Source organism: Chlorocebus sabaeus, chromosome 21 (genome assembly GCF_047675955.1).
Source record: "Chlorocebus sabaeus isolate Y175 chromosome 21, mChlSab1.0.hap1, whole genome shotgun sequence".
Taxonomy (NCBI): domain Eukaryota; kingdom Metazoa; phylum Chordata; class Mammalia; order Primates; family Cercopithecidae; genus Chlorocebus; species Chlorocebus sabaeus.
This window is the reverse complement of record NC_132924.1, coordinates 21,654,767-21,682,138: the sequence shown is the minus strand read 5'-3', so window position 1 is coordinate 21,682,138 and position 27,372 is coordinate 21,654,767. Positions and strand designations below refer to the sequence as shown.

Here is a 27,372-nt window from a genome sequence, read left to right as displayed (position 1 = left end):
TGTTATCCCTAGGAGCAACTGGGAAGGTTCGGAATCTTGCAGCCTATGGGTGCGTGACTCCTAAACCATAATTTCTAATCTTGTGGTTAATTTGTTAGTTTTACAATGGCAGTCTTGTCCCCAGGCAAGTAAGGGATTTGATTTGGGAAAGGACTTTTACTGGCTTTGTTTCAAAGTTCAACTTTAAACTACGTTCTACCCAAATATAGTTCATCCTATGCCCAGGAATAAACAAGGGCAGCCTGGAGGTTAGAACCAAGATGGAGTCAGTTAGGGCATATCCCTTTCACTGTTGTAACTTTCTCACTGTTTTAGTTTTTGTAAAGGTGATTTCAACTATTGGAGCCAGCTTTGACCAAGCAGCTGTGGATGGAAGGGAGAGACAAATTGGGGTCACCATATAATCAGCAGAGACCAATGCAAGATATATTTCGTCATTTCAGTGAAAATTTGGCTCAGGTTTATTATCCAAGATCAGTTGATAACTTGTGGTTGTTCAGGAGTTTCAAGATTACTAGTTTAGAAAAACAAAGAAATTCTAAAGGATTTTGAAGACTTGGCTGGAAAACTCCCATGGTCAAACACTTTAATTATAAGGAAAATTAATGCTGATTTTTTTTTTTTTTCGAGATGGAGTCTTGCTCTGTCGGCCAGGTTGGAGTGCAGTGGCGTGATCTTGGCTCGCTGTGCAACCTCCACCTCCCTGGTTCAAGTGATTCGCCTGCCTCAGCCTCCTGAGTAGCTGGGACTACAAGCACCCACCACCACACCCGGCTAATTTTTGTATTTGTGTTTTTAGTAGAGATGGGGTTTTACCATATTGTCCAGGTTGGTCTCGAACTCCTGACCTTGTGATCTGCCCGTCTCAGTCTCCCAAACTGCTGGGATCACAGGTGTGAGCCATTGCGCCTGGCCAATTAATGTTGATTTTAAGGGAAAAAAGAAAAAAAAAAAAGCTCAAAAAGATAATTCAGAATTCAAGTAAAAGTAAGGTTGATGATGGATAAGAAGTCCAAACAGATGAAAGAGATGTTAAAAAAAGAGTTCATTCACTACAATGTTTTAGATTCACACATCTTAGATTATTGTGAAAATCCAGCCATCAAAGGAGATAGCAACATTCGTAGGTGATGATTTGGCATCTTGCAAAGATGAGACTGATGAAAGCAAAAAGGAAGAAACAGCATCAAGTGTCAAGTTTAGAGTCATGTGCAACAGAGTAGGAGAGAAACCTTGCTTTCCCTCGAATGAGGCTGGAAGAGATTCTGGGGGTGATGTTTAAGGCTATTTTAAGTGGAAGGCCGACGTGACCAACTTTGATGTTGCTATTCTTTTGAATATCCATGATATCATTGTGGGCATGGCATCGACTAAAGCGAGTCTCCATTGAAGACATATCACACATTTTGGACCTATGACTTTTTTGTACCTATCAGTATTTTGGACCTTTGGACCTACGACTCTTTTGTACCTATCAGTATTTTGGACCTATGGGCACATTTTGGACCTATCAACTCTTGCCCCTGGGATATCCAGCCTCTGTGGTCTGCTACCTTATGTTATAATAGTCGATCCAATGTGTGGAAAAGGGGCAATACCAATAGAGGGGACTACTGAATGTTTTCACATTATATTCTGGTGATAATAATCCCCTGGTTGTGAATAGAGCAGCAAGCAATGTCACATCTTTATTGATCAAGAGCCAAATTAAAGAAGGCTAACCATCCGGAAGCTTGCCCATAGATGCTGTTCAATGGGATATCTGCAATCTGCCATTGAGAACTGGCTCTGTGGATATTATTGTAGCAGATTTGCCATTTGGAAAAAGGATGGTATCCAAGAAGAGAAACTGGAACCTTCATCCAGCTTGCCTACGGGAGATGAGTTGTGTCTGTGTACACCTACAACAGGCCAAGCTGTACGATGTACTCAGGATGCGAAATGCTTTACCAAAGCATTATCTGGCATGTGACGTGTATGGTGAAAAGTGGATACAGTTCGGGTGAACACTGGGGGTCTTTGTGCTGCAGTTTATATTTTGAAGTGTACGCCTCAAGCTTTTGTTCATCCTTCAGAACAAGATGGAGAAACAGGAACTCTGGTAATGCAAAGATTGAAGATGACTAATAATACTCGTATTTCCCAACACTGGAAATGTCAGCATGAAGAACTTGCTTTAAGAGCAAAATAGTATTAACAAAAGTGCAGTCTGCACTCTTTAAACCTGTTCAAAGCTCTTCACCCTAGTTGGCAAAAGATGTGAATGTAATGTAATGAGATTGAAAGAGTCTTATGAGAAAGCAGAGCTTTTCTTTGGCACTGTTTTGTATTTTGGGCAATTAGTATTTTGCTTACAATGCTTTTAAAGATGCCTAGTGAAACACCTAGTAAAACGCTGTGAGATTTGGGTGTAGAACATTTTATTTTCAGGCTTAAAACATTTTTTTTTTTTAAAAAGTATAGTTTTTTGTAGAGATAGGGGTCTCACCATGTTGCCCAGGCTGGTCTTGAACTCCTGGACTCAAGCAATCCTCCCAAAGTTTTGGGGTTACAGGTGTGAACCACGGCACCTGACCTATTTTCAGGCTTTACAGGCTGTTTTCTGTTGTGCCAAGTGCAAAGCTACTCTGGCCTAAAGGAAAGGCAGAGAACATAATTACATCTTAGGCCACATTTCATTGCCTACGTATCTGTGCTATTCAGTTGTTCAAATTCTTTAACTCTAGAAGTGAAGTATTGCATTTTGTGAACAATGTTTGCCTCATAAGATGAAATCTCACAAGTCCTATAGAAAAATTTACCATCTGCCTTAAAAATTAAAATGCACATCTGTTATTCAGGTTAATATGCATCTGTTATTCAGAACTAAAATAGAGGATTAGGATTTATCAAAGGGATTGCAAAAATACTGTTGTTAGTAGTAGCATAGAGCATTACTATTTGTACATAGCAGAGGCAGGGCGTGGTGGCTCACGCCTGTAATCCCATCACTTTGGGAGGCCGAGGCGGGTGGATCACCTGAGGTCAGGAATTGGAGACCAGCCTGGTCAACATGGTGAAACCCTGTCTCTACTAAAAATAAAAAAATTAGCTGGGTGTAGTGGTGCACGCCTGTAATTCCGGCTACTTGGGAGGCTGAGACAGGAGAATTGCTTGAACCTTGGAGGTGGAGGTTGCAGTGAGCCAAGATTGCACCACTGCACTCCAGCCTGGGCGACACAGCGAGCTCCGTCTCAAAAAAAAAATAAAAAAAATAACAGACACGTTGGTATTTGAGGTGTGGGGCCAACAAAGCAAATTAAAAGAAATTTTTTCTTCCAGTAAAAAAAAAAAGGACAAATGAAGAACTGAAATGATGCATGTGAGCTTATAGTGGCTGTCCTGTGAGCTAAGGGGAAAGGACACTGCTCGTTTTTGTGAGCAACGTAGGTATGGTTCCCACAAAAAGATCCTTGCAGCACTGTTGAGGGAAGCCCAGCATTAGAAGACAAGATCCTGGATAAGTCAGTGCTTTTATGAAATATGCTTCCAGTGGCTAGGGGCTATCTTCAAGTGACACTGTATGCAGAAGACATCATCAGACAAAAAAAAAAATCAAGGAACATTTGAGCACCCAAGCCTCTTGGGGAGCCCCATAAATACTTGGTTATTATTGTTAATAACTGGTTATTAATAATATGGTGGTGTGTGTTTGGAAGTTCTGCTTTAATGCAAGTAAGGGTAACAAGCCAAGGAAATTTAAGTCTAAATGTAAGTGGGACCTTGTCTAGTTCTATAAGGCTGAGGAGTTTTACTTAGGATACCTAGGATTTTTTTTCTTTCTTCTTTCTTTTCTTTTTGGTTTTGGCGATAGAGTCTCCCTCTGTAGCCCAGGTTGGAGTGCAGCATGTAATCCTGGCTCACTGCAACCTCTATCTCCTGGGTTCAAGCGATTCTCCTGCCTCAGCCTCTGAGTATCTGAGATTACAGGCGTGCACCATCATGCCTGGCTAATTTTTGTGTTTTTAGTAGGGATGGGGTTTCACCATTTGGCCAGGCTGGTCTCGAACTCCTAACCTGAAGTGATCCACCTGCCTCAGCCTCCGAAACTGTTGGGATTACAGGCGTGAACCACCGTGCCTGGCCTAGGATACCTAAGAGTTTTAGTGCCGACCGGGTGCGGTGGCTCACGCCTGTAATCCCAGCACTTTGGGAGGCCGAGGTGGGCAGATCACGAGGTCAGATCGAGACCATCCTGGCTAACACAGTGAAACCCCCTCTCTACTAAAAATACAAAAAATTAGCCCGGTGTGGTGGCGGGCGCCTGTAGTCCCAGCTACTGGGGAGACTGAGGCAGGAGAATGGCGTGAACCCTGAAGGCAGAGCTTGCGCTGAGCCGAGATCGTGCCACTGCACTCCAGCCTGGGCAACAGTGAGACTCCGCCTCAAAATAAAAGAAGAATATTTTTAGTGCCTTGTCTTAAAAAAAAAAAAAAAAAAACAAAAAACAACTACACTTGGGAGCCCAATATGTAAGAGCAAATGGGCTATATTCAAAGGAGGAATTGGAGTCCCAGAGACCTGCTCACTCTGTACTCCTATTTTAACTACCCCCCTACCCCCTCACCACCTCTGAGGTGGTGGCTTCTGGTGGCACCTCTGAGGAATTCCCAAGGCTCTGCAGAAAGGGTTTGAAAGCCACTATTTTTTCTTTGGTTACTTTTACTATGTATTATTAAGAAGTAAATATTGGACAGGCGTGGTTGTTCACTTGAGGACAGGAGTTCGATACCAGCTTGGACAACGTGGTGAAACTTCCATCTCTACTAAAAATACAAAAATTAGCCATGCGTGTTGGCACACATCTGTAATCCCAGCTACTCGGAGGCTGAGGTACAAGAATCACTTGAACTCGGGAGGCAGAGGTTGCAGTGAGCCGAGATGGCACCACTGCACTTCAGCCTGGGTGACAGAGCAAGACTCTCTCAAAAAAAAAGGGTAAATATTTTCGTGTTTCTGCATGGTCAGGGCTTTCTGAGTGTAGAAAAGTAGAACCTGGGTTAAAAGACAAGCCTTGGGAGTTAAAAGATGACTTAAGGGATATAAAACCCAGAGCACTGGAGGCATTCCCAAGATTGTAAACCCAGTAACATTTATCTTACCTTCTCCTGGAGACATTTATTTATGTTCCAAAGGGTAAGAGCCTAGGGATCTTCTCCTTTTCTTCCCAAGGAGAATTTGCTTACCGTAGGTAGATTAGCTTTCTTTCACTTTCTTAGGCGAAGGCGGCAGCTGGGCAGTTATCCTGTACAAACTTACAGATTCAAAATTTTGGGATTCTTCTCCTGTAGTTCAACCCTTACCTATAAATGGGTTTTCATTGCATTGTCTATGGGGTATTAGGTATGGGAAAATTATGTATTTCTTGACTTAAGTAATAATAACTCTGATCTCTGCTCCAGAAACTTTGTGTTTACTTTCAGGTTACAAGAATGAATAAATATAGAGATTAAAAACTTAAATATTTTTATGTAAAACACTTCTTAGGAGAATATACTTAATAATGTATCTGTACAGAAATGATTGTATGTATACTTCAGGTTTAAGCTTTACCTTAGTATCTCTGAAACTTTTCAGATTATCTCAGTTTTCCTTATAGAGGTGCTTATTGTTAGCTGTTTCATGTTAAAGACTACTAATAGTGGAAAAGTAAATGCTTCTATAGGATGTGATTAGCTCACTCATTGATAGGGTTAGACCTGCACTGAGCGCAGTAGATTACTTAACTGTCACTTAAATAATGATGTCATTGATAAAGGGAGAATTAGAAGTGGCTTGTTTTCAAGGGTTTCTGAGAGCCGGATTCTACTGCTTCATTAAAATGTGATATTTTGGGGCCAGGCGTAGTTGCTCACGCCTGTAATCCCAGCACTTTGGGAGGCCAAGGCAGGCAGATCATGAGGTCAAGAGTTCAAGACCAGCCTGGCCAACATGGTGGAACCCCGTCTCTACTAAAAATACAAAAATTAGCCAGGTGTGGTTGTGCATGTCTGTAATCCCTGCTACTCGGGAGGTTGAGGCAGGAATATCGCTTGAACCTGGGAGGTGGAGGTTGCAGTGAGCCGAGAGGGCACCACTGCACTCCAGCCTGGGTGACAGAGCAAGACTCCATATCAAAAAAAGAAAAAAAAAAAAAGTGGTATTTTCATTTCCAATTATGCAAGGTAGTCAAGCACAAGAGAAATGTTTTATACATATTTACTTCTTTGTAGACTAATATTCCTCACCCAAGTGTAACACAGGTATTAATGCATTAACTTATGCTTATAAACGTGAAAATAATAACATTACTGACAGATTATTTCTATATGAAGAAAAACAGAGTATGAATATTGTTTTCCAGATACAAAGACTAAAAGTTTATTTAAAAATGAGTAAATATGGCTGAGTGTGGTGGCTCACGCCTGCAATCCCAGCACTTTGGGAGGCCAAGGCAGGCAGATCACCTGAGGTCAGAAGTTCGAGACCAGCCTGACCAATATGGTGAAACCCATTTCTACTAAAAATACAAAAATTAGCTGGGCGTGTTTGGCATGCGCCTGTAGGCCATACTACTCGGGAGGCTAAGACAGGAGAATTGCTCAGCTGGAGGGTCAGAGGTTGCAGTGAGCTGAGATGGTGCCACTGCACTCCAGCCTGGGTGACAGAGTAAGATTCTGTCTCAAATAAATAAATAAATAAATAAATAAGTAAAATAAATAAATAAAATGCGTAAATAAATTTTTTATGTCCCTAGCATTTACATATTTGTATTTTTTTCAATTGTTAAAATGATGGATACATTTTGCCAAAAATGTGAAATATTTAGGAAAATAGAAAGCAAGGAAAAATACAGATCTCTTTTTAAATTTGTATTTCTTGAGACAGGGTCTGGCTCTATTGCCTATGATGAAGTGCAGTGGCATGATCACAGCTCATTGTAGCTTTGACCTCACTGGCCCAAGTGATCCTCCTACCTCAGCCTGCTTTTGTATTTTTTTTTTTTTTTTTTTTTTTGCGACGGAGTCTCGCTCTGTCACCCAGGCTGGAGTGCAGTGGCACGATCTCGGCTCATTGCAAGCTCCACCTCCTGGGTTCAGGCCATTCTCCTGCCTCAGCCTCCCAAGTAGCTGGGACTACAGGCGCCTGCTACCACACCTGGCTAATTTTTTGTATTTTTAGTAGAGACGGGGTTTCACCATGTTAGCCAGGATGGTCTCGATCTCCTGACCTCGTGAACCGCCTGCCTCGGCCTCCCAAAGTGCTGGGATTACAGGCGTGAGCCACTGAGCCGGGCCTGTATTTTTTTTAATAGAGACAGGATTTACTCATATTGCTCAGACTGGTCTCCAATTCCTGGGCTCAAGTGATTTGCCTGCCTTGGCCTCCCAAAGTGCTGAGATTATAGGTGTGAGCCACCACGTCTGGTCAGATAATTTCTTTATGGCCAGTTTTTACACAGATATGGCAGAGAGACAATTGGAGTAGTATTTTTAAGTTTTGTGGCTGGCATTGGGGAAAAGAGGTCTGGTTTCTGTGACCCTTGTTGGGGAAGAAGTTGTTTTTTGTTGTTGTTTTTTGTTGTTTTTTTCGTTGTTGTTTGTTTGTTTCTGAGACTGAGTCTCGCTCTGTTGCCAGACTGGAGTGCAGTGGCGTGATCTCGGCTCACTGCACTCTGCCTCCTGGGTTCAAGCGATTGCCCTGCCTCAGCCTCCCGAGTACAGGTGCACACCACCACGCACAGCTAATTTGTTTGTATTTTAGTAGAGAGGAGGATTCACCATTTTGGCCAGGGTGGTCTCATTTCCTGACCTTGTTATCTGCCCACCTTGGCCTCCCAAAGTGCTGGAATTACAGGTATGAGCCACCGCTCCTGGCTGAATTCTAGTTTTTATAGCTATCCTCAGAGGAGAATAGGACTGAGAGACAGGAAGGCAGGAGGTCAGAGAAAAACTTTGGCTTCTGAGGCTGCTGTGATGCCTACATTTTAGGGTATGGTTTCTGTGCTTCAACAATGGTAAACACCTACCTTTCTTCTGGGAGGGAGTCTGGAATTGTGGTACATGGTATGCATACAGTGCCTATGTAAATAGTGTTCATTGAAAACCCAGGTTCTGAGTCTCTAATAGATTTCCCTGGGCACAAACTTTGCATGTTTCTATATCTATTTTTTGTTGTTGCCGGAGAAAGAAGCATGCCTGATGTGGCCTTCCATGAGAGCAAAAGAACATAAGCAGCCTCTGCATGGCATGAATTTTTTCCATCTCTACCTGTGTCTTTTCCTCTCTCGTTGGTCCTGTCATATGTCATTTTGCTGTAGTAAACCTTAGCTCTGTATACAACCAGATGGTTAGGTCCTGTGGATCCTCCTAGCAAATCACTGAAAATATGGGTGGTCTTGGGAATCCCTGAAACAATACCAAAGGCAGAAACCATAAAATAATTTTCTTTTTTTTAAAGATGGAGACCCGCTCTGTCGCCCAGGGTGGAGTGCAGTGGCACAATCTTGGCTCACTGCAACCTCTTGCTCCCAGGTTCAAGCGATTCTTCTGCTTCAGCCTCCCAGATAGCTGGGATTACAGGCGTGTGCCACCACACCTGTCTAGTTTTTGTATTTTTAGTAGAGATGGGGTTTCACCCTGTTGGCCAGGCTGGTCTCGAACTCCTGACCTCAGGTAATCCACCCTCCTTGGCTTCCCAAAGTGCTGGGATTACAGGTGTGAGCCACCATGCCCAGCTAATTTTTGTATTTTAGTAGAGATGGGGTTTCACTATGTTGGCCAGGATGGTCTTGAACTCCTGGCCTCAGGTGATCTGTCCACCTCGGGCCCCACAAAGTCCTGGGATTACAGGTGTGAGCCACCCTGCCTGACCCTTGAATTTTTTTTTTTTTTTTTTGAGACGGAGACTGCTTTGTCATGCAGACTGGAGTGCAGTGGCGCAGTCTTGGCTTGCTCACTGCAACCTTCTCCTCCTGGGTTCAAGTGATTCTCCTGCCTCAGCCTCCCGAGTAGCAGGGACTACAGGCACCTGCCACCACGCCTGGCTAATTTTTTTGTATTTTTAGTAGAGACAAGGTTTCATCATATTGGCCAAACTGGTCTCGAACTACTGACCTTGTGATCCACCTGCCTCAGCCTCCCAAAGTGCTGGGATTACAGACGTGAGCCACCGCGCCCGGTCTGAATTGTTTATGTAAAGAGAAAACATGGAAATTAATTGCAAAAGTTGAGGATTTGGCCAGGCACGGTGGCTCACTCCTGTAATCCCAGCACTTTGTGAGGCCAAGGCGGGCAGATCACGAGGTCAGGAAATCAAGACCACGGTGAAACCCCGTTTCTACTAAAAATACAAAAAATTAGCTGGGCGAGGTGGCGGGCGCCTGTAGTCCCAGCTACTTGGGAGGTTGAGGCAGAAGAATGGCATGGACCCGGGAGGCAGAGCTTGCAGTGAGCCGAGATCGTGCCACTGCACTCCAACCTGGGGGACAGAGCAAGACTCCACCTCAAAAAAAAAAAAAAAAAAAAAAAAAAAAAAAAGTTGAGGATTTTTTTTTCCTGTTTTTATTGTGTCTCTCTTATTTACTTTATTAATGTAACAGAGGCTTCAGAAAATTAATATTAATTAGTTGTATTGGAAGGTGAATTCCTATTTTATTTTTTATTATGCATAAACATTTGATGCTGAAAATTCATGTCCCCTCTGCCTCCAGAGATTTCAGAAAAAGAAATCTAATTAAAAATTATCATCTCGATGTGATTCTTTTGTGAGTGATTGTGTTAAAGAGGAATAAAGTGGATGATGATGAGACAATAATTAATCTGTAATTATGTCAATACATACTCATGAATTTCCATGATGAACAGAACTGAAGTCTCCTTGAGTCCATGAAGATCTTTTACTCTCCTTTTCCACGAACCTCGTTTCTTATTTCCCATGAACCTAGAAATTGAAAACAATTATTGCCTGGTGACTCCCAAATTATAATTTCCCTGGAATGTCTTCCAGTGGATACTAATTTTCCAGGTACCATCAGCTCCTAAAATTTCCTATCAAACTAGGTTGTTAGGAACAGAGCTTCTTCCATGACTTTGGACACATGCTGGAAAGGAAACATCATGCTATTACAGATAAAGCTTCAGCAGATTAAGAGAGCATGCTTTGAAGCGAGGCCCATTTTCTGCCTCTTCGTGCATAAGGTCTGGTGGTTAAGTTCTCTGTGAATCATCAAATTAAAAAATTATTTTGGTGTATATCAAAGGTTTCTGTTTCATATTGCTGTTTGAGCAGTTTGTTTTGTGACTTGGCCTTTAAAAAAGTTTTTTAGTCTCAGTAGTTGGCTAGTATGGGTGGGAAGGGATGCCATGATTCCTGTCACACAGATGAGCCACTTGTGTGGGCATCTGTCAATTATCCCTGCTCTGGTGTTGCTCAAGTTTATTTGTGTCGTCTAAACCCCAGGGCCAAGTACCAGGGGAGTCCTACCAAGCAGCTTTGGCAAGCATAGAATTGATGGCAGCTTCATTATAATTATACTACTTTGCATGGTTGACCAGCTGTATCATCATAATAGCTTTCCATACTAGAGGCCAAAAAGACAGAGAGATATACAAGCTGCTCAATATATTTCAACAAATTACATTACAATTTATGCCTTTTCCAACTGTTTTATGCCTTGTAATCATCCCCTACTCCCACCCAGCCCATCAGTTCTTTCACAAATAGGCAAAATTTGTAGATATCCTTTTTAAGTATAGTGCATTAAGAAATGATTTTTTTCTTGTTCCTTAGAATAATCATACTACGATTATTGTTTTCAAACAAGAAGTTATTTGCTGTAATAGATCATGTGACTGTATAATACATATATAATAATGATGATAGTAATAACAATTGCAGGCCAGGTGTGGTGGTTCATGCCTATAACCCCAGAGCTTTGGGAGGCTGAGGCTGGCGGATCACTTAAGATCAGGAATTCAAGACCAGCCTGGCCAACATGGGGAAACCCCGTCTCTACAAAAAATATTTTAAAATTTGCTGGATGTGGTAGCACGCACTTGTAATCACAGCTACTCGGGAGGCTGAGGCAGGAGAATCACTTGAACCCAGGAGGTGGAGGTTGCAAGGAGCCGAGATTGTGCCTCTGCACTCCAGCCTGGGTGACAGAGCTAGACTCCGTCTTTAAAAAAATAAAAATAATAATTGCAACTTTTAGTAGCATTTACTTTATGCCAGGGAGTGTACTAAACACTTTATATACAACATTTCATTTAAAACTTGCAAACTCAATGAGACAGGTGCTTCAGATGAGGAAAGGGAAGCTTTGATAAGTGGAGTTACCTCATGCAATGTCACTGAGCTTGTATATAGTAGAGCAGGGAGTTGAATCCAGGCAGTCTGCTCTTAATGATTTAAAACTCACTCATTGATTTTGACTTAAATATGCTCTAGAAGTCCTTTCTGAGTGTCTTATCAGATAATAAAAGTAAAATTCCATTACCTGATATTAAATGAATTCGGTTTAAAAGTTTTTGCTTCATTAAATGGCTAACTATTACATGAAACGATATTCAACATCATTAGTCATCAGTGAGATGCAAATTAAAACCACAACAAGAAACCTTTATATGCCCATTCGAACAGCTAACATTAAAAAAAGAACAATTCCATGGCTGGGCATGGTGGCTCACATCTGTAATCCCAGCATTTTGGGAGGCTGAGGCAGGCGGATCACCTGAGGTCAGGAGTTTGAGACCAGCCTGGCCAACATGATGAAACCCTGTCTCTACTAAAACTACAAAAATTAGTCAGGCATGGTGGTGGGTGCCTGTAATTCCAGCTACTTGGGAGGCTGAGGCAGGAGAATTGCTTGAACCCAGGAGGTGGAGGTTGCAGTGAGCCAAGTTTACGCTACTGCACTCCAACCTGGGTGACAGAGTGAGCCTCTACCTCAAAAAAAAAAAAAAAAAAAAAAAAAAAAAAGAACAATACCTATATTTCAAAGATGTGGAACATATGTAACTCTTATACAGTGTGGTACAAGCATTTTAGAAATCTGTTTAGGCTGTTTCTTAAAAAGCTGTACATGCACTTACCATATAACTCAGCCATTCCACTAAGTATTTACACAAGAGAAATGAAGACATGTTCTCACAAAGATTTGTACACAAATGTTCATAGCATCTTGATTCACTGTAGCCTAAAAACCAATTCAGTGTCCATCAACAGCTGAATGTATAAACAAATGTAGTATGTCCGTACAGTAGAGTATACTCATAAAAATGCAACAACGTGATGAAACTCAGAATCATTGTGCTTAAGGAGAGAAGCCAGACACAAAAGTACATACGTTTTTCCTTTATATAAAATTCTAGATCATGAAAATTAAATTATAGTGACAGAAAGCAGACCAGTGGATGTCTGAAGCTGGAAATTGAGGAAGAGGTAGTTTGCAAAGGGCAAGTGGAAAGTTTTAGGTGCTGGAAAGTTCTCTTTCTTGATTGTGGAGGTGATTTTGTTATAGGCGGGTCTTTATTCTTAGAGGTCCCAAGATGGTGGCAGCTGTTCCCAAGATGGCGGCAAGCCTTTTGTTCTCTGACCTGGGGTTCATAGCCTCAGGGATTCCAAGGAATGGAACCTTGGGCCATGCGGTGAGTGTTACAGGTCTATTAAAAGGCGTGGGTCACAGAAGAGAACCATGGAACCCAGTGACTAGTGTTCAGCTCGATTAGGACAAACCCGGGCACTTAGCAATGCAGGAATAATGGCGAACCTTTAGCCCGATCAAGAGTAGCAGTGGGCACCTCACTGGATCAGAAACACAGCGGACACCCTGCGGGATCCGGAGGGGTGGAAGTCAGTGGTGGGTCTGTGAAGGTGGCAAACAGCGGTGATGGACAGTGAGTGAAAGCTCAGCTCGAGCTGTAAAAAACACAGACCAGAAAAAGAATGTGCAGTTGCAAGACTTAATAGAGTGAAAACAGAGCTTCCTCCATACAATGGGAGGGGACCCAAAGGTGGTTGCCCACTCCCGACTCAAATGCCTAGGGTTTATATCCCAATCATTGTTCCTTCCCCTGTGCTCTCAGGTGATATATGATTTGACTACTTCTTTACCTCCTGCTTTTAGCCTAATTTGTATTTTAGTGAGCCCTCTTTACTACCTGATTGGTTGGATGTGAGCTGAGTTAGAAGCCCCATGTTTAAAGGTGGGTGCGGTCACCTTCCAAGCTAGGCTTAGGAATTCTTAGTTGGCCTAGGAAATCCAGCTAGTCCTGTCTCTCAGTCCCACCTCTCAACAGGAAAACCCAAGTGCTATTGGGGAAGTTGGCTGATGACCGCTCTAACTGCTTCCTGATGAATTGGGGCATAGTAGGGGTCATGCAGTTGAGATTTCTTCGGGAGGAGTGCCTTGGATGTCATTAACATCAGAGCATGGGCTAGCAGGCTGGTCCAGGGGTCCGTGGTAGATCTTAGTCATGGACTGCATCTGGGGCTCCATTTGAAGAACGATTTGTAGTTTTACAGCTTCAATTCTGGAAGACAACTTAACGAGGAGGTTAAAGATACAGGGATTGAAATGTATGGCCTGAAGTGCAGGGGATTCTTTCTTTGGCACACTTCACAGGCCCTGACTATCTGATTGATAGTTTTTAAAAGGCCTGGCCCAGTAAATGATTTGGCCATCTGATGCATACTATCAATGCCTAAGTGAAAGGTTTGGTGAAGGGTTTTAAGTAATTTCCATTGGTTAGCTGCAGGCAAAGTATTTTTCCTTCTTCCATGGCTAGCCATCCTGAGGGGAGGAAACTATGTTCTCGTGAGGTTCCCCATTCTATTTCTTCTGCTGAGTACTGGGACTTGGTTTCCCAGAGGGGATTACCCCATACTAGGGGTCCTCCTATAAGCATTTTTAATGGAGGGTCTTGCCTTGCGGCTCTTTTGGCTTCAATATCTGCTTGGCGGTTCCCTTCTATTTCCCTTTCCTTTCCTTTCTGATGACCCCAGCAGTGTAAGACTGCTACCTCTTTAGGTTTCTGTACAGCCAATAATAATCTCCTAATGGCTTCCTGATGTTTGATAGGTGTTCCCTCGGAAGTTAGGAATTCCCTTTCTCTCCATACTGCTGCGTGGGCGTGGAGGACTAGGTAAGCATACTTAGAGTCTGTATATATATTTACCCTTTTTCCTTCTCCTAATTATAATGTACAATGGCCCCTGCTTTTGCTAGGATGTCTGTCCCTGACAAAGGAGTGGGGCTTTCAGGCATAATTAGAAAGGCATGTGAAAAGAGTAAAGTTCCCCAGTCACAACTTATTGGCTGGGAGAAGTATCTAGTGACTACCTGCCCTAGGACCCCTAGGATAGTGACAGATCTGGAGGACAGTTGTCCGGCACGGGAGACTAAGACTGAGAAGGCCGCGCCAGTGTCCAGGAGACAGTTAACTTCCTGGCCCTCAATGGTCAAGCATACCTGGGGCTCTGTGAGGGTGATGGCATAAGCTGTCACTTGCCCCAGGCACCCTCAGTCCTGCTGCTGGATCATCTGGTTAGTGGTTTCTGGGGCAGTGGGCCTTCCAGTAATTCCCTTGACATAAGGGGCATGGATGAGGAGGAGGCTTATTTCTATTCAGACAATCTTTTTTAAAGTGTCCTTGTAGACCGCACTGGAAGCAAGCCCTATTAGGCATTAGATTTGCCTAGCCTTTCCCTTTTCCAGAGCCTCCAAAGTCCACTTGCCTGAGGGCCACAACTAAAGTGGTGGCCTTTTTTTTTTAATCCCATTTGTCCTGTTCTGCCTGCTCCTCCTGTTCTCTATTATAAAAAACTGAGGCTGCCAAGTTCAATAGGGTTTCTAAGTTTTGCTCTGGGCCTAAGGTGGACTTTTGAAATTTTTTTCTAATGTCTGCAACTGACTGAGTAATAAACTTACCCTTTAAGATTAGCTGTCCTTCAATAGAGTCAGGTGACAGAGAGCTATGCTTCCTCAATGCCTCTCTTAGTTTCTCCAGAAAGGCAGTCTCTCTTCCTTTCCCTGTGTTGTAATGGACATCATTGAATAATTTATAGACTTCTTCCTAGTTTTCCTTAGTCCTTCTAGCATGCAAGTTAGCAAATGTCGTGGCAACAATCTCCATGTTCTGATTCTGTGTCCCAGTGAGGGTCTACACTGGGAACTGCCTGCTAACCTGTGGGGAATTGTTCTCTTTCCTCTGTTGTCATCCTATCATTGACCTGACTGAGATACCAGAGATCGCCAAACTCTCGGGCTGCAGTTATGGCGGCACTTCTCTCATTTGGGATTAGTGTCTGATCTAGCAATAACATTATATCTCTCCATGTCAGATCAAAGGATTGTCCTAACCCTTGTAAAACATCAATATAGCCATCAGGGTTATCTGAGAATTTACCTAGGTCTATTTTAATTTGGTTCAAGTCTGACAGGGAAAAAAGGTACATACACTGACTGGGCCGAATTCTCCAGAATACCTCTTAGGGGCGTTTTTGCCTTAGGGGAACTTTTCCCATCTGAAAACAGAACACAGTGATGCCAGCATCTCTAGTCATTTTCTGATGAGCATTAGTCCTAAGGTGTCCTCTGTGGTCCTAATGCTTATTCCTTTCCAGGGTGTGTAACCACCCATGAACCTCTGCTTATCGGATTAGTTAGGCTCACTGATGTAGAAAACTTGCACCTGTTTTCCCGCCTTTCTTGACCACAAAGAAAAGGGTCTGGGTTGCTGGATTCTAGTGATCCTTTACCAGTGTGCCCAACATTGCCTTTGCGCTCAGAGGTGAGTTCGTTTCCAGGGTGCGTAACCACCCATGGACCTCTGCTTATCGGATTAGTTACGCTCACTGATGTAGCAGTCTTGCACCTCTTTTCCTGCCTCTCTTGACCACAAAGAAAGGGGTTCGGGCTGCTGGATTCTAGTGATCCTTTACCAGCGTGCCCGACACTGCCTTTGCGGTCAGGGGTGAGTTCTAGAGCTGGGCTGAGTTCCTGAGTATTTCATAACTGTCTTAATTTAATACTTAATTTAATACTTAATTTAGGAGAGCTAAATAATAAAACATGAGGCCAAAGTACATAAGAAAGCTGCAGTCTTTTATTGCAAATATGCACACACTCTCGGGCGAGGTTTTCCGGTCCTCAGGTATGGGGCCAGGGAAGTTGCGCCGGTGCTCTCGGGTGAGGTTCTCCGGTCCACAAATAGGAGGGGCTGAAGAAGTCACGCGGACTCCTGCCAGCAGCGGACTTTTATGCACTGGTACTGGAAGGGGGAGGGCAGTGGGCGGGATAAGGGCGTGATAGGGGCGTCTCCATAGGTGTGGCCGGGTAAGTGTCGATCTCTTCGGATTGATGTCACCTGGCGCATGCTTGGTTGATCTGCATCTTCCCGGGCGCGGGCTGCATTTTCCCGTGCGAGGGAAAGTTGGTGAGGAAGAACCCGGAAGCAACATGGATTGTGCCTTTTTGTTCACCTTCCTCCATCTTGTCCTTTCTCCCTCACCCAAACAATAACATCCCAGCTGCCCCATCAAGATGCATTCCCATAAACAACAGTTCTTATGCAACTTCGTTTCAGAGAGGGTGTAGGTAACCTTTTGAGTCAGGATTGAGATAGAGTTTTTGCCCACTAGGGCCTTTGTCCTTCTTTCCTTTGTAGGAATATGCTTTAATTATCAACCTTAAACTTTTTGTTGCCCCAGATTAAGTCCTTTTGGGTACAAAATATGAGAGATGAATCCTGTTTATCCTCTGTGCCTTTTTCCTACGAGGAGGGCAAGGAGAAAAATATGGGTTTGCTTTTTTGCGAGTAGCTCTGCATGTTTGAGCAGACCAATTATTAGGCAGTTTTCCTAACTCTGCTTTTACAAGTGTTTCCCTATCAATTACTGAATACCCATTGTGTTTTTTCCCTCAATCACCTTGGAGGAACCATCTATGGTTTTGTCCTAAAGGGAGTTCCTCCTAGGTCTGGTCAGACCTTTGTATGGTAATTAAGATTTAAATCCGCTGTTAGGAAATCTGCTGGGTTAAGGGAATTTTCAGTGGTTAGTGTTAAATCATCTTTTTCTAACAGAATAGCCCTATACTTTTAGATTTTTTAGTTAGTAAGCTGCATTTTGCTTTTCTTGACTTAGGATAATTCTGAACTGGTGAGGTGTGCTCACAATGAGGTTTCCTCTAAACGTTTTACTTTTCTACTTTCTTCTGCTAGCAAAGCAGTTGCCGCTACCGATTGAATGCATTTGGGCCATCCGCGGGTTACTGGGTTAAGGATTTTTGATAGGAAGGCTATGGGTTGTCAGTGGTCTCAGTGTTTTCAGGCTACGCCCTTGTTTACACTGACAACAAGGTAGTATTGGAGTATTATAAGGTCAGGAGAAGACCTTCAATTATCAGTTACAGGTTTTAAATTTACACTGGCTTTTAAAGGAATAGGGTACACTATTTTTTCTTTAACTACTTGTATATCTTTCTCTTTATCTCTTTTCCTCTCTCTTTCCCCTCTCTCTCTTCCCTCTCTCTCTCTTCCCTTTTCTCTTTCTCTTTCCCCTCTGTCTCTCGCGGTAGATGGATTTTGGGAACACAGTAGAAGGACGTTTGCTTGTTGCCCCCATTTGTCACTATAGGAATATGTGCCTCCCTTTTATTTACTCAATTTGCTTTCATCCTCATCTATTATGTTGTCGTAGACCCAGTTCCAGTTGCTAAAGTACTGGATCATCAGTTATAAGGCCCTGACCAAGGAGCCGAGGCTTGGAGATTGTATTGCAGTGGGGAAGCTGGGTGGAAATTGGGGGAGGAGAGCATCTCACACAATGGGAGAGGAATCCTAGCCATTTACAAACTTGGGATCCTGGCAAGGGTGGTGGGAAACAGGTCTCACATAACCGCCCAAGTCAAGAACTGTATATTGGGAGGGGCATCAGGGACAAGACTCCCTGGGTTCATAGCCTAGATGCCTAAGGACACAGCATAGAGCTTCCTTAGATCCCTTTGGAGATACAACCTGCTCTAATACTTGGGAGAGGAAGTGAAAGTCTGAAGCATTAGTACATAGGAGGCAGGGGTGGAACTAGATTCAGAGGTAAGGAGAATTTTGACGCTACACTTTAAAAAAGTCGTGGTTGGGACCCAGGAGGTATAGGTCAGAAGGAGAGGTAGGGGCACATGCATGGGCAACTGTTGAGTAGAGACTTCTGGCTGCACCATGATTTTGACCGGCCAATGCCAGGAGTTTGGGATGACAGCTTTCTGTCTCTAGTTGGCCCTCGGCTTCCCCAGGAAAATTGTGAAAGTGGAAGCTGGTTCCAGGCAGACCAATGCTCCCAACCTGGAAGGGTTGGGGGTTTTAGAAAGCCTTTTCCCTTCTTAAGTCCGGCGGTCATGGTAATCTTTTTTAACTGGCCGACAGGTGCCTGGTATTTCCTCCTATTTTAAGGAAGGATAGGACAGAATAGCAAGTGAAAGTGGTCCAATATTACTCACTGCTTTGGAGAATCCCCAGACGAGTCCACCAAATGTTACTGGTGGGTCTTCGTTTTTAGAGCTCCCATGATGGTGGTGGGCCACTTACAAGATGGGGTGGGCCGCTCCCAAGATGGCGGCAAGCCTTTTGTTCTCTGACCTGGGGTTCTTGGCCTCACAGATTCCAAGGAATGGAACCTTGGGCCATGCAGTGAGTGTTATAGCTCTATTAGAAGTCGTGGGTCACGGAAGAGAACCATGGAACCCAGGATTAATGTTCAGCTCGATTAGGACAAACCCAGGCACTTAGCCATGCAGGAACAATGGCGAGCCTTTAGCGTGATCGAGAGCAGCAATGGGCATGTCGCAGGATCAGGAACACCGCGGACACCCTGCCGGATCCAGAGGGGTGGAAGTCAGCGGCGGGTCTGCGATGGTGGCAAACGGCAGTGGCGGACAGTGAGCAAAAGCTCAGCTTGAGGCATAACAAACATGGACCAGAAGAGTGTGCAGTTGCAAGATTTAATAGAGTGAAAACAGAGCTCCCATACGATGGGAGGGGACCCAAAGGGGGTTGCCCATTCCCAGCTCAAATGCCTAGGGTTTATATCCCATTGTCCCTTCCCCTGTGCTCTCAGGTGATATATGATTTGACTATTTCTTTACCTCCTGCTTTTAGCCTAATTTGTATTTTAGTGAGCCCTCTTTACTACCTGATTGGTTGGATGTGAGCTGAGTTAGAAGCCCCATGTTTAAAGGTGGGTGTGGTCACCTTCCCAGCTAGGCTTAGGAATTCTTAGTCGGCCTAGGAAATCCAGCTAGTCCTGTCTCTCAATTTCACAGGTGTATACATCTGTCAAAATTTATTTAATTGTACAGTTTAATGTATTTATAGAAATAATATATAGCGTATCATAAATCATATATAATGTATTATATATAGTTATTTGCATAAGCTAATTTATTTATATAATGTATATACTGTGTGTGTGTGCATTTTTCTTAGAAACAGGGTCTTGCTCTGTTGCTTAAGTTAGAATGCAGTGGCGTGATCATGGCTCACTGTATTGTTTTTGTTTTTGTTTTGTTTTTTGAGATGGAGTCTCACTTTGTCCCCCAGGCTGGAGTGCAGTGTCGCGATCTTGGCTCACTGCAACCTCTGCCTCCTGAGTTGGAGCAATTCTCCTGCCTCAGCCTCCCGAGTAGCTGGGATTACAGGTGTGCGCCACCATGCCTGGCTAAATTTTTGTATCTTTAATAGAAATGGGGTTTTGCCATGTTGGCCAGGCTGGGCTTGAACTCCTGACCTCAGGTGATCCACTCACCTCAGCCTCCCAGAGTGCTGGGACTACAGGAGTGAGCCACCACGCCTGGCCCATCATGGCTGTCTGTAACCTTGAACTCCTGGGCTCAAGTTATTTCCCCATCTCAGCTTCTCAAGTAGGTAGGGCCACAGGCATGCCACCACACCTGGCTAAGAATATTATAATTTATTATATATATAATTGTTATATGTAAGTCATTCTTCAATAAAGTTAATTAGGTGCTGGACGCAGTGGCTCATGCCTATAGCCTCAGCTACTTGGCAGGCTCAGGTGAGAGGATTGCTTGAGCCCAGAAGGTCGAGTTTACAGTGAACTATGTATGTTTCTGCCACTGCACTCTAGCCTGGGCAACAAAACCCAGACCTTGTCTCTAAAAAAATCAATAAATGAATAAAGTTGATTATAAAACATCTAAAGTACAGCAGAAAATCAAAACAAATTTTCTGCCATGAATATTTTTATACCTATGTCTTAGCATATTTGTAGAAGGTTTCTGTGAATTAAATTCTGCCAACAGGAAAACTTAATTAAAGCCTATTAAGATTTTATTTATTTTTTTTATTTATTTATTTATTTTTTTTTTTGAGACGGAGTCTGGCTCTGTCGCCCAGGCTGGAGTGCAGTGGCCGGATCTCAGCTCACTGCAAGCTCCGCCTCCCGGGTTTACGCCATTCTCCTGCCTCAGCCTCCGGAGTAGCTGGGACTACAGGCGCCCGCCACCTCGCCCGGCTAGTTTTTTGTATTTTTAGTAGAGACCGGGTTTCACCGTGTTCGCCAGGATGGTCTCGATCTCCTGACCTCGTGATCCGCCCGTCTCGGCCTCCCAAAGTGCTGGGATTACAGGCTTGAGCCACCGCGCCCGGCTATTAAGATTTTAAAATACAGAAAGTGTTAATTGCTCTCCTAAAAGATTATTACTGATTGACATTACACAATGTATGAAAGTGTCTTATTTCACCCCACCTTTGCGAGTATTGAATAGTTATCTTTTAAATGTTTTCCAATCTGGTGAGAAAAAAAAATTTATTGTGATAATATTCATCTTTTTGATTGTAAGTGGAATGGCTATGAATATCTTTTGCTATGATATTGGAGATTTTTATTTATTTGTGAGTTGATTGTTCTTTTCCCACTTTTTCATTAGACTGTGTTTCTTTCTTACTGATATGTGAGAGTTCTTTACACCTAGAAACCTCTCTTCTTTATTTTTTAGCCTTTCAGGCTGTCATTTATCTTCTAATTGTATTCATGTTATCTTTCACTCGACTGTGTTTAATTTTTTTTTTTTTTCCGAGACAGAGTCTCACTCTGTCTCCCAGGCTGGAGTATAGTGGTGCAATCTCGGCTCACTGCACCCTCTGCCTCCCGGGTTCAAGCAATTCTCCTGCCTCAGCCTCCCTAGTAGCTGGGATTACAGGTATGCACCAACATGCCCGGCAACTTTTTGTATTTTCATTAGAGCAGGGTTTCGCCATGCTGGCCAGGCTGGTCTCTAACTCCTGACCTTAAGTGATCCGCCTGCCTCCTCCTCCCAAAGTGCTGGGATTACAGGTGTGAATCACTGCACCTGACCTGTATTTCTTTTTAAAGACAACTTATTGATTCCATTAACACCCTGTTGATTCATTAACATTGAACTCTTGATCTACAGCACTATAACTCATGCCTGAATGAAGCTTACCTAACAACGTATTTTATCTATAAGGCATAACACGGCCTTCTTATGCTATGCTTCTGGGCCATAAACTGCGAGATCACCAACATAAAGCACAAAAATGTTAAAAACGCAACATTAAATATACTGCAAAAGGACACTTGTTTATAGTATGAGAGGTGAAACAAGTATCACGTTGTTTAACCTCAGCTGGGAACATGCACAATGACCTACTCAAATTTTTCTGCATTCTGTGCATGTCTGGGAATGACCGTGCAAGCTCCACATGTATTGATTTTGGGGTTACAAATAAATTTTAGTGAGTAGGCTGGGCATGGTGGCTGGCTCATGCTTGTATTGCCAGCACTGTGGGAGGCTGAGGCAGATGGATCACCTGAGGTGAGGCGTTTGAGATCAGCCTGGCCAACATGGTAAAACCTCGTCTCTACTAAAAATACAAAAAATACCGGGACATGGTGGCACATGCCTGTAATCCCAGCTACTTGGGAGGCTGAGGCAGGAGAATCACTTGAACCTGGGAGATGGAGGTTGCAGTGAGCTGAGATCATACTATTGCACTCCAGCCTGGGCGACAGAGCAAGACTCTATCTCCAAAAAAAAAAAAAAAAAAAAAAAAATTAGTCAGTAGTCAAATTCCCAAATACAGAATCTGAGTATTAACTGTAATTTCTCTGTGATGATGCTGCTATGTGTACAATGAGTCAGTAAAAGCTTCAGAGTAGAAATATTTATCAGGCTGGGCGTGGTGGCTCAAGCCTGTAATCCCAGCACTTTGGGAGGCCAAGGCGGGTGGATTACGAGGTCAGGAGATCGAGCCCATCCTGGCTAACATGGTGAAACCCCATCTCTACTAAAAATACAAAAAACTAGCCGGGCGTGGTGGCGGGCGCCTGTAGTCCCAGCTACTCGGGAGGCTGAGGCGGGAGAATGGCGTGAACCCGGGAGGCGGCGCTTGCAGTGAGCCGAGATCACGCCACTGCACTCCAGCCTGGGCGACACAGCGAGCTCCGTCTCAAAAAAAAAAAAAAAAAAGAAAGAAATATTTATCAAAGCATTGCAGGGGGCTGTATAGCAGAAGATACACAGAATGATGCTTCACTCTGTTGTTCACAAATGTAATATAATTTATAATTTATTTTTTAATTTTTAAAATCAAAGTTTTAGGTATGCTTGGTTTTAAAACCTCAGAAGTTCTACGGTATTAATTGTGAAAAAGAGTAACCCCTTATGCCTTTCTGCCCCTTCCCTTTGCCCAGAGACAACAAATTTCAATTCTTTTTGCCTTTTTTTCTCCTGCCAAATCGCTAAATAACTTGATTATAATGTTATTGATTCTTTTGTTTTGTTTTTAGGCACTATTGATAGTGATAAAGACTAGCTTTCAGGTCAGGGACGGTGCCTCACACCTGTAATCCCAGCACTTTGGGAGGTCAAGGCAGGTGGATCACCTGAGGTCAGAAGTTCGAGACCAGCCTGACCAACATGGTGAAACCCTGTCTCTACTAAAAATACAAGAATTAGCTGGGCCTTGTGGCAGGTGCCTGTAATCCCAGCTACTTGGGAGGCTGAGGCAGGAGAATCACTTGAACCTGGGAAGCGGAGATTGCAGTGAGCCAAGATTGCAAACCTGGGAGACAGAATAAGACTCTGTCTCCAAAAAAAAATAAAAAGAGGCTAGCTTTCTTTCACTACCATTTGAACAAATATTCATGCACTTTCCATCCTTCCAAATTATAAATTTTGTTAGATCACTATTCAGTATTTAGATTGTTATTATACTGTTTCATCAAACTAAAATCTGGCCTAAGAAAGCCTCCATACTCACATACTTGAGTTTTTACCTACAACCCACAACCTAATTTAGTAGGTAAGCAAACTGAAAACCTAACTTAGGGGTATACTTCAATAACAGTTGCTGACTTTCAGCCAGTCCCAGGAGCTGGACCTCAAAGACTTACAGCCACCAGCTGTTCAGATCGTGTTCTAAGGCACTAGCTGTTTCTATACCTTGCTTCTGCTCTCTGCACATCACTTTCCTTTTTGTATGCATAAATTCTCTCCCACTATGCCCACTATACAGCAGCGCCGGAGACCCTCTAAATCTGCTGTGACTTGGGGGAGGGTGGGGAGGGGTTGTCCGATTTCACAAATCATTTTTTCCTTGCTAAATTAAACTGCTAAATTATGTTTGTTTAAAAAATTGTTTTAAACAGTACAATTATTATTCATACTCTGATTATACTGCTGCTCATGTATACCTTTTTATTTCTCTTTGTTAATATTTGTCCGGTTTCTTTATTTGCCTTCTCAATATCTAGCCTCCATTTATCTCATACTGTGATGCAAGTGCAAACCTCTCAGCTATTGTGTTGGTATCTTCCTTGTTGTCATCCTGAGCTTTCACTTCACCCCTCCGCTTTATTTTTATTCTTTTTGTATTTTATTTTATTTTATTTTTAATTTCATTTCATTTCATTTCATTTCATTTCATTTCATTTCATTTTTGAGATGGAGTCTCCCTGTGTTGCCCAGGCTGGAGTGCAGTGGTGTAATCTTGGCTCACTGCAACCTCTGCCTCCTGGGTTCAAGAGATTATCCTGTCTCAGTCTCCTGAGTAGCTGGGACTACTGGCGCTCGTCGCCACACCCAGCTAAATTTTTGTATTTTTGTAGAGGTGGGGTTTCACCAAGTTGACCAGGCTGGTCTCGAATTCCTGACCTTAAGTGATCCGCCTGCCTTGGCCTCCCAAAGTGCTGGGATTACAGGCATGAGCCACCTTGCCTACCGTTATCTGATTTTAATAGTTTGTTTGAATCAGGCTCTAAGTAAGGCTCATATACTGTGGTTGGTTGACAATTAAGTCTCATTTAATTGGGGTATCCTTCTACATCTTGCATTTTTCTTGCCTTTTTATTTGTTAAAGAAATAAATATTTCCATTTCCTGCAGTGTTTTGGGCATTCTGGATTTTTCTGCCTGCTTCTGTATTGTGTCCTTGACATGGTCCTCTGTCTCCTATAGCTCCTGTCACTTGTAAGTTGGATCTAGAGTCTTCCTTATATTCAGGTGGGGAGGAATGATTTTCTTATAAAGTAATTTTCTAAATTTCTAGATTACTTTTGAAAGTAATTTTTCCAAGAAAGGATGCATGACAGGTAGTTTTTGAAAACCTGCGTGACTAAAAATATTTTTTTTCTACCCTCACACTTGACTTATGTTTTAATTGGGTTTAGAATTTTAAGGAGAAAGAATTTCTCCCCTCAGAATTTTAAGGGTTTTTTTTTTTTTTTTTTTTTTTTTTGCTCCAGTTTTTTGTTTTGTCTTGCAGCATTGTTGAGAAATTCAATGTCCTCCTGATAACCAATCCTTTATATCTGATCTGCTTTTTTCTCCCTAGAAATGTTTAAGACCTTTTGTCAGAGAAGTCAGTACTCCAGATTTTCACAGTGATGTCTTGGTGTGCTTGCTGTGTGTCTTTTTAAAATCCATTATGCTGGGCCAGTAGAGGGACCTTCCAATCTGGAAATTTATGCCTTTCAGTTCTAGGCAATTTTTTCTGAATTATTTCTTTGGTAATACTCTCTTTTCTGTTTTTGCTGTTCACTCTTTAAGAAGCTCATATTATTGGGTTTCCTGGACTGGTGTTTTATTTTTGTTACCTTTTCTCCATTTTCCACTTTTATTTTTTTGTTCTGCTCTGTAGGTGATTTTCTTATCTCGATCTTTCTGCCTTTCTATAATATTTTTCCTTCTATCATATTTTTAAGTGTCAAGGGCCAGAACAAGCAGGATTTTGTGAGCTGTGGAACGAAGTTGGATTTCATTCTAAGTTTAGTAGGAAACCATAGAGGATTTTGAACAGGGAAGGATGTTTTTTGTATATAAGGATCATTCTCACTACTATAACAGGTTATCTCTGCTGTAAGCCATTGTATTAATCTATTGCCATATAACAAACCACTCCAAAACTTAGTGCCTTAAAACAAGGCTTTATTTTTTTCTCAGAGTTCTGTGGGTTGATTGGGCAATTCTTTATTTCTTTCTTTTTTTAAGACAGAATTTTCTTTTGTTGCCCAGGCTTGAGTGGTGCCATCTCAGATTACTGCAACCTCTACCTCCTGGGTTCAAGCGATTCTCCAGCCTCAGACTCCAAAGTAGCTGGGATTACAGGCATGCGCCACCATACCCGGCTAATTTTGCATTTTTAGTAGAGACGGGGTTGGCCAGGCTGGTCTGGAACTCCTGACCTGAGGTGATCTGCCTGCCTCAGCCTCCCAAAGTGCTGGGATTACAAGCGTGAGCCACCGTGCCCAGCCAGTTGGGCAGTTCTTTTGCTGGATTCACCTGGGTTTATTCATGTGTCTGCAAATAGCTAGTGGCTTGGCTCGGCCTGGGTGTTCCAAGATGGCTTCATCCAGATGTCTGGGCCTCAGCTGGGACTGCTGCAATGACAGTCTCAGCTGAACTTCTCTCCATGTGTTGTTTCATCTTGTGCTTCTTCGCATGAAGATTGAAGTGGTCCAAAAAATCAAGCCCCAATGTGTAAGCACTTATCCTGCCTCCGCTGGCATCAACTTTCATAATATCCTATTGGTGAAAACAAGGCAGATTTCCAAGCCCAGTGCCAATGTGGGAGGAGAATGTATAAGGTTGGAGGTGTGATTTCTGGGGAAATAGCTGTAACAATTTACCACATTAAACATGGTTTTAGCTACTTTCCTTTTTTTGATGCTTTGCCTATCAGTTTACCTTCTGATTATAATTTGGTTTTCCATATAAGTATGCTGTCAAGAAAATAATGCACCAATCCATGCACTTCAAATATTTGCTATTGCTGTGATTGTGATAGTAATTTTTTTTCTTTTTCTTTCTTTCTTTTTTTTTTTTTTTTTGAAGTGGTGTCTCGCTCTGTTGCTCAGGCTGGAGTGCAGTGGCTCCATCTTGGCCCACTACAGCCTCCACCTCCTGGGTTCAAAGGATCCTCCTGCCTCAGCGAGTAGCTAGAATTACATGCACACGCCACGGTGCCTGGCTATTTTTTGTGTATTTTTAGTACAGATGGGATTTCACCATGTTGGCCAGGCTGGTCTCGAATTCCTGATCTCAGGTGATCTGCCTGCCTTGGCCTCCAAAAGTGCTGGGATACAGGCATGAGTCACCGCGCCTGGCTCGGCTTCCCGTATTCTTTACTAGAGCCTTGTGGTCTGTGGACTCCCTTGCTAAGAATCACTGTAGTCTTTGTGATCTATCTCAAGTTTATAATGGTGCATGTGAAAATGTAAGAAAATTAATAATCAATTATCTTGAAATGTTTTCTCTGTTTTGCCAGATATGAACAATATAAAGCCATTGGAAGGGATAAAAATTCTGGATCTAACAAGGTTTGTATTGGTTTATCTACATTTGGGTTTTTTCTTTGGGATTGGGTTTTTCCCTTTCCTCAAAAACATTTAATTTTTTGAATTAAAAGAAGATCTTATATGCTTATGTTGAGATTTTAGAGAAGAAAATAAGAAAAGAAAAATTCCTGTAATATCATCATTCTATGAGACAATTAGTGTAGTATTTATGCCTTCTCCCAATGTGTATTTGTATATAATCTTAAAAAACTAAAATTGGAACCATATTGAAATTACAGTTTTACCCACATTTTAAACACGTTATATTTTAGATATTTTCCTATGTTATTCAAAATTCAACAAAAAGTAAGAGAGTAATTAATATATCGATGTCACATAATTACTTAATCATCCTCTAATTTTTCACAATTATAAATTAGGCTTCCTTGTACACAAATATTTCCCTCAGTTTTGATTTCTTCCTCAGGATAAAATTCTAGATAAAGAATTATAGGGGCTGGGCGCAGTGGCTGACTCC

At 42.6% G+C, this 27,372-nt stretch overlaps 1 protein-coding gene and 1 pseudogene across 6 annotated transcripts in view; both read left to right on the top strand.

Moving 5' to 3' along the window:
- SUGCT (succinyl-CoA:glutarate-CoA transferase) overlaps positions 1 to 27,372 on the top strand; it is a 747,336-nt gene that overhangs the window by 17,769 nt on the left and 702,195 nt on the right. For all 6 annotated transcript variants that reach the window (XM_073008940.1, XM_073008939.1, XM_073008938.1 and 3 more), the window contains one exon: positions 26,825 to 26,876. In XM_073008940.1, coding sequence (XP_072865041.1) covers positions 26,825 to 26,876 — 52 coding nt within the window. The remainder of the gene's footprint in view (positions 1 to 26,824; positions 26,877 to 27,372) is intronic.
- Positions 280 to 2,311, top strand: LOC103226175 (tRNA (guanine(6)-N(2))-methyltransferase THUMP3 pseudogene; annotated as a pseudogene).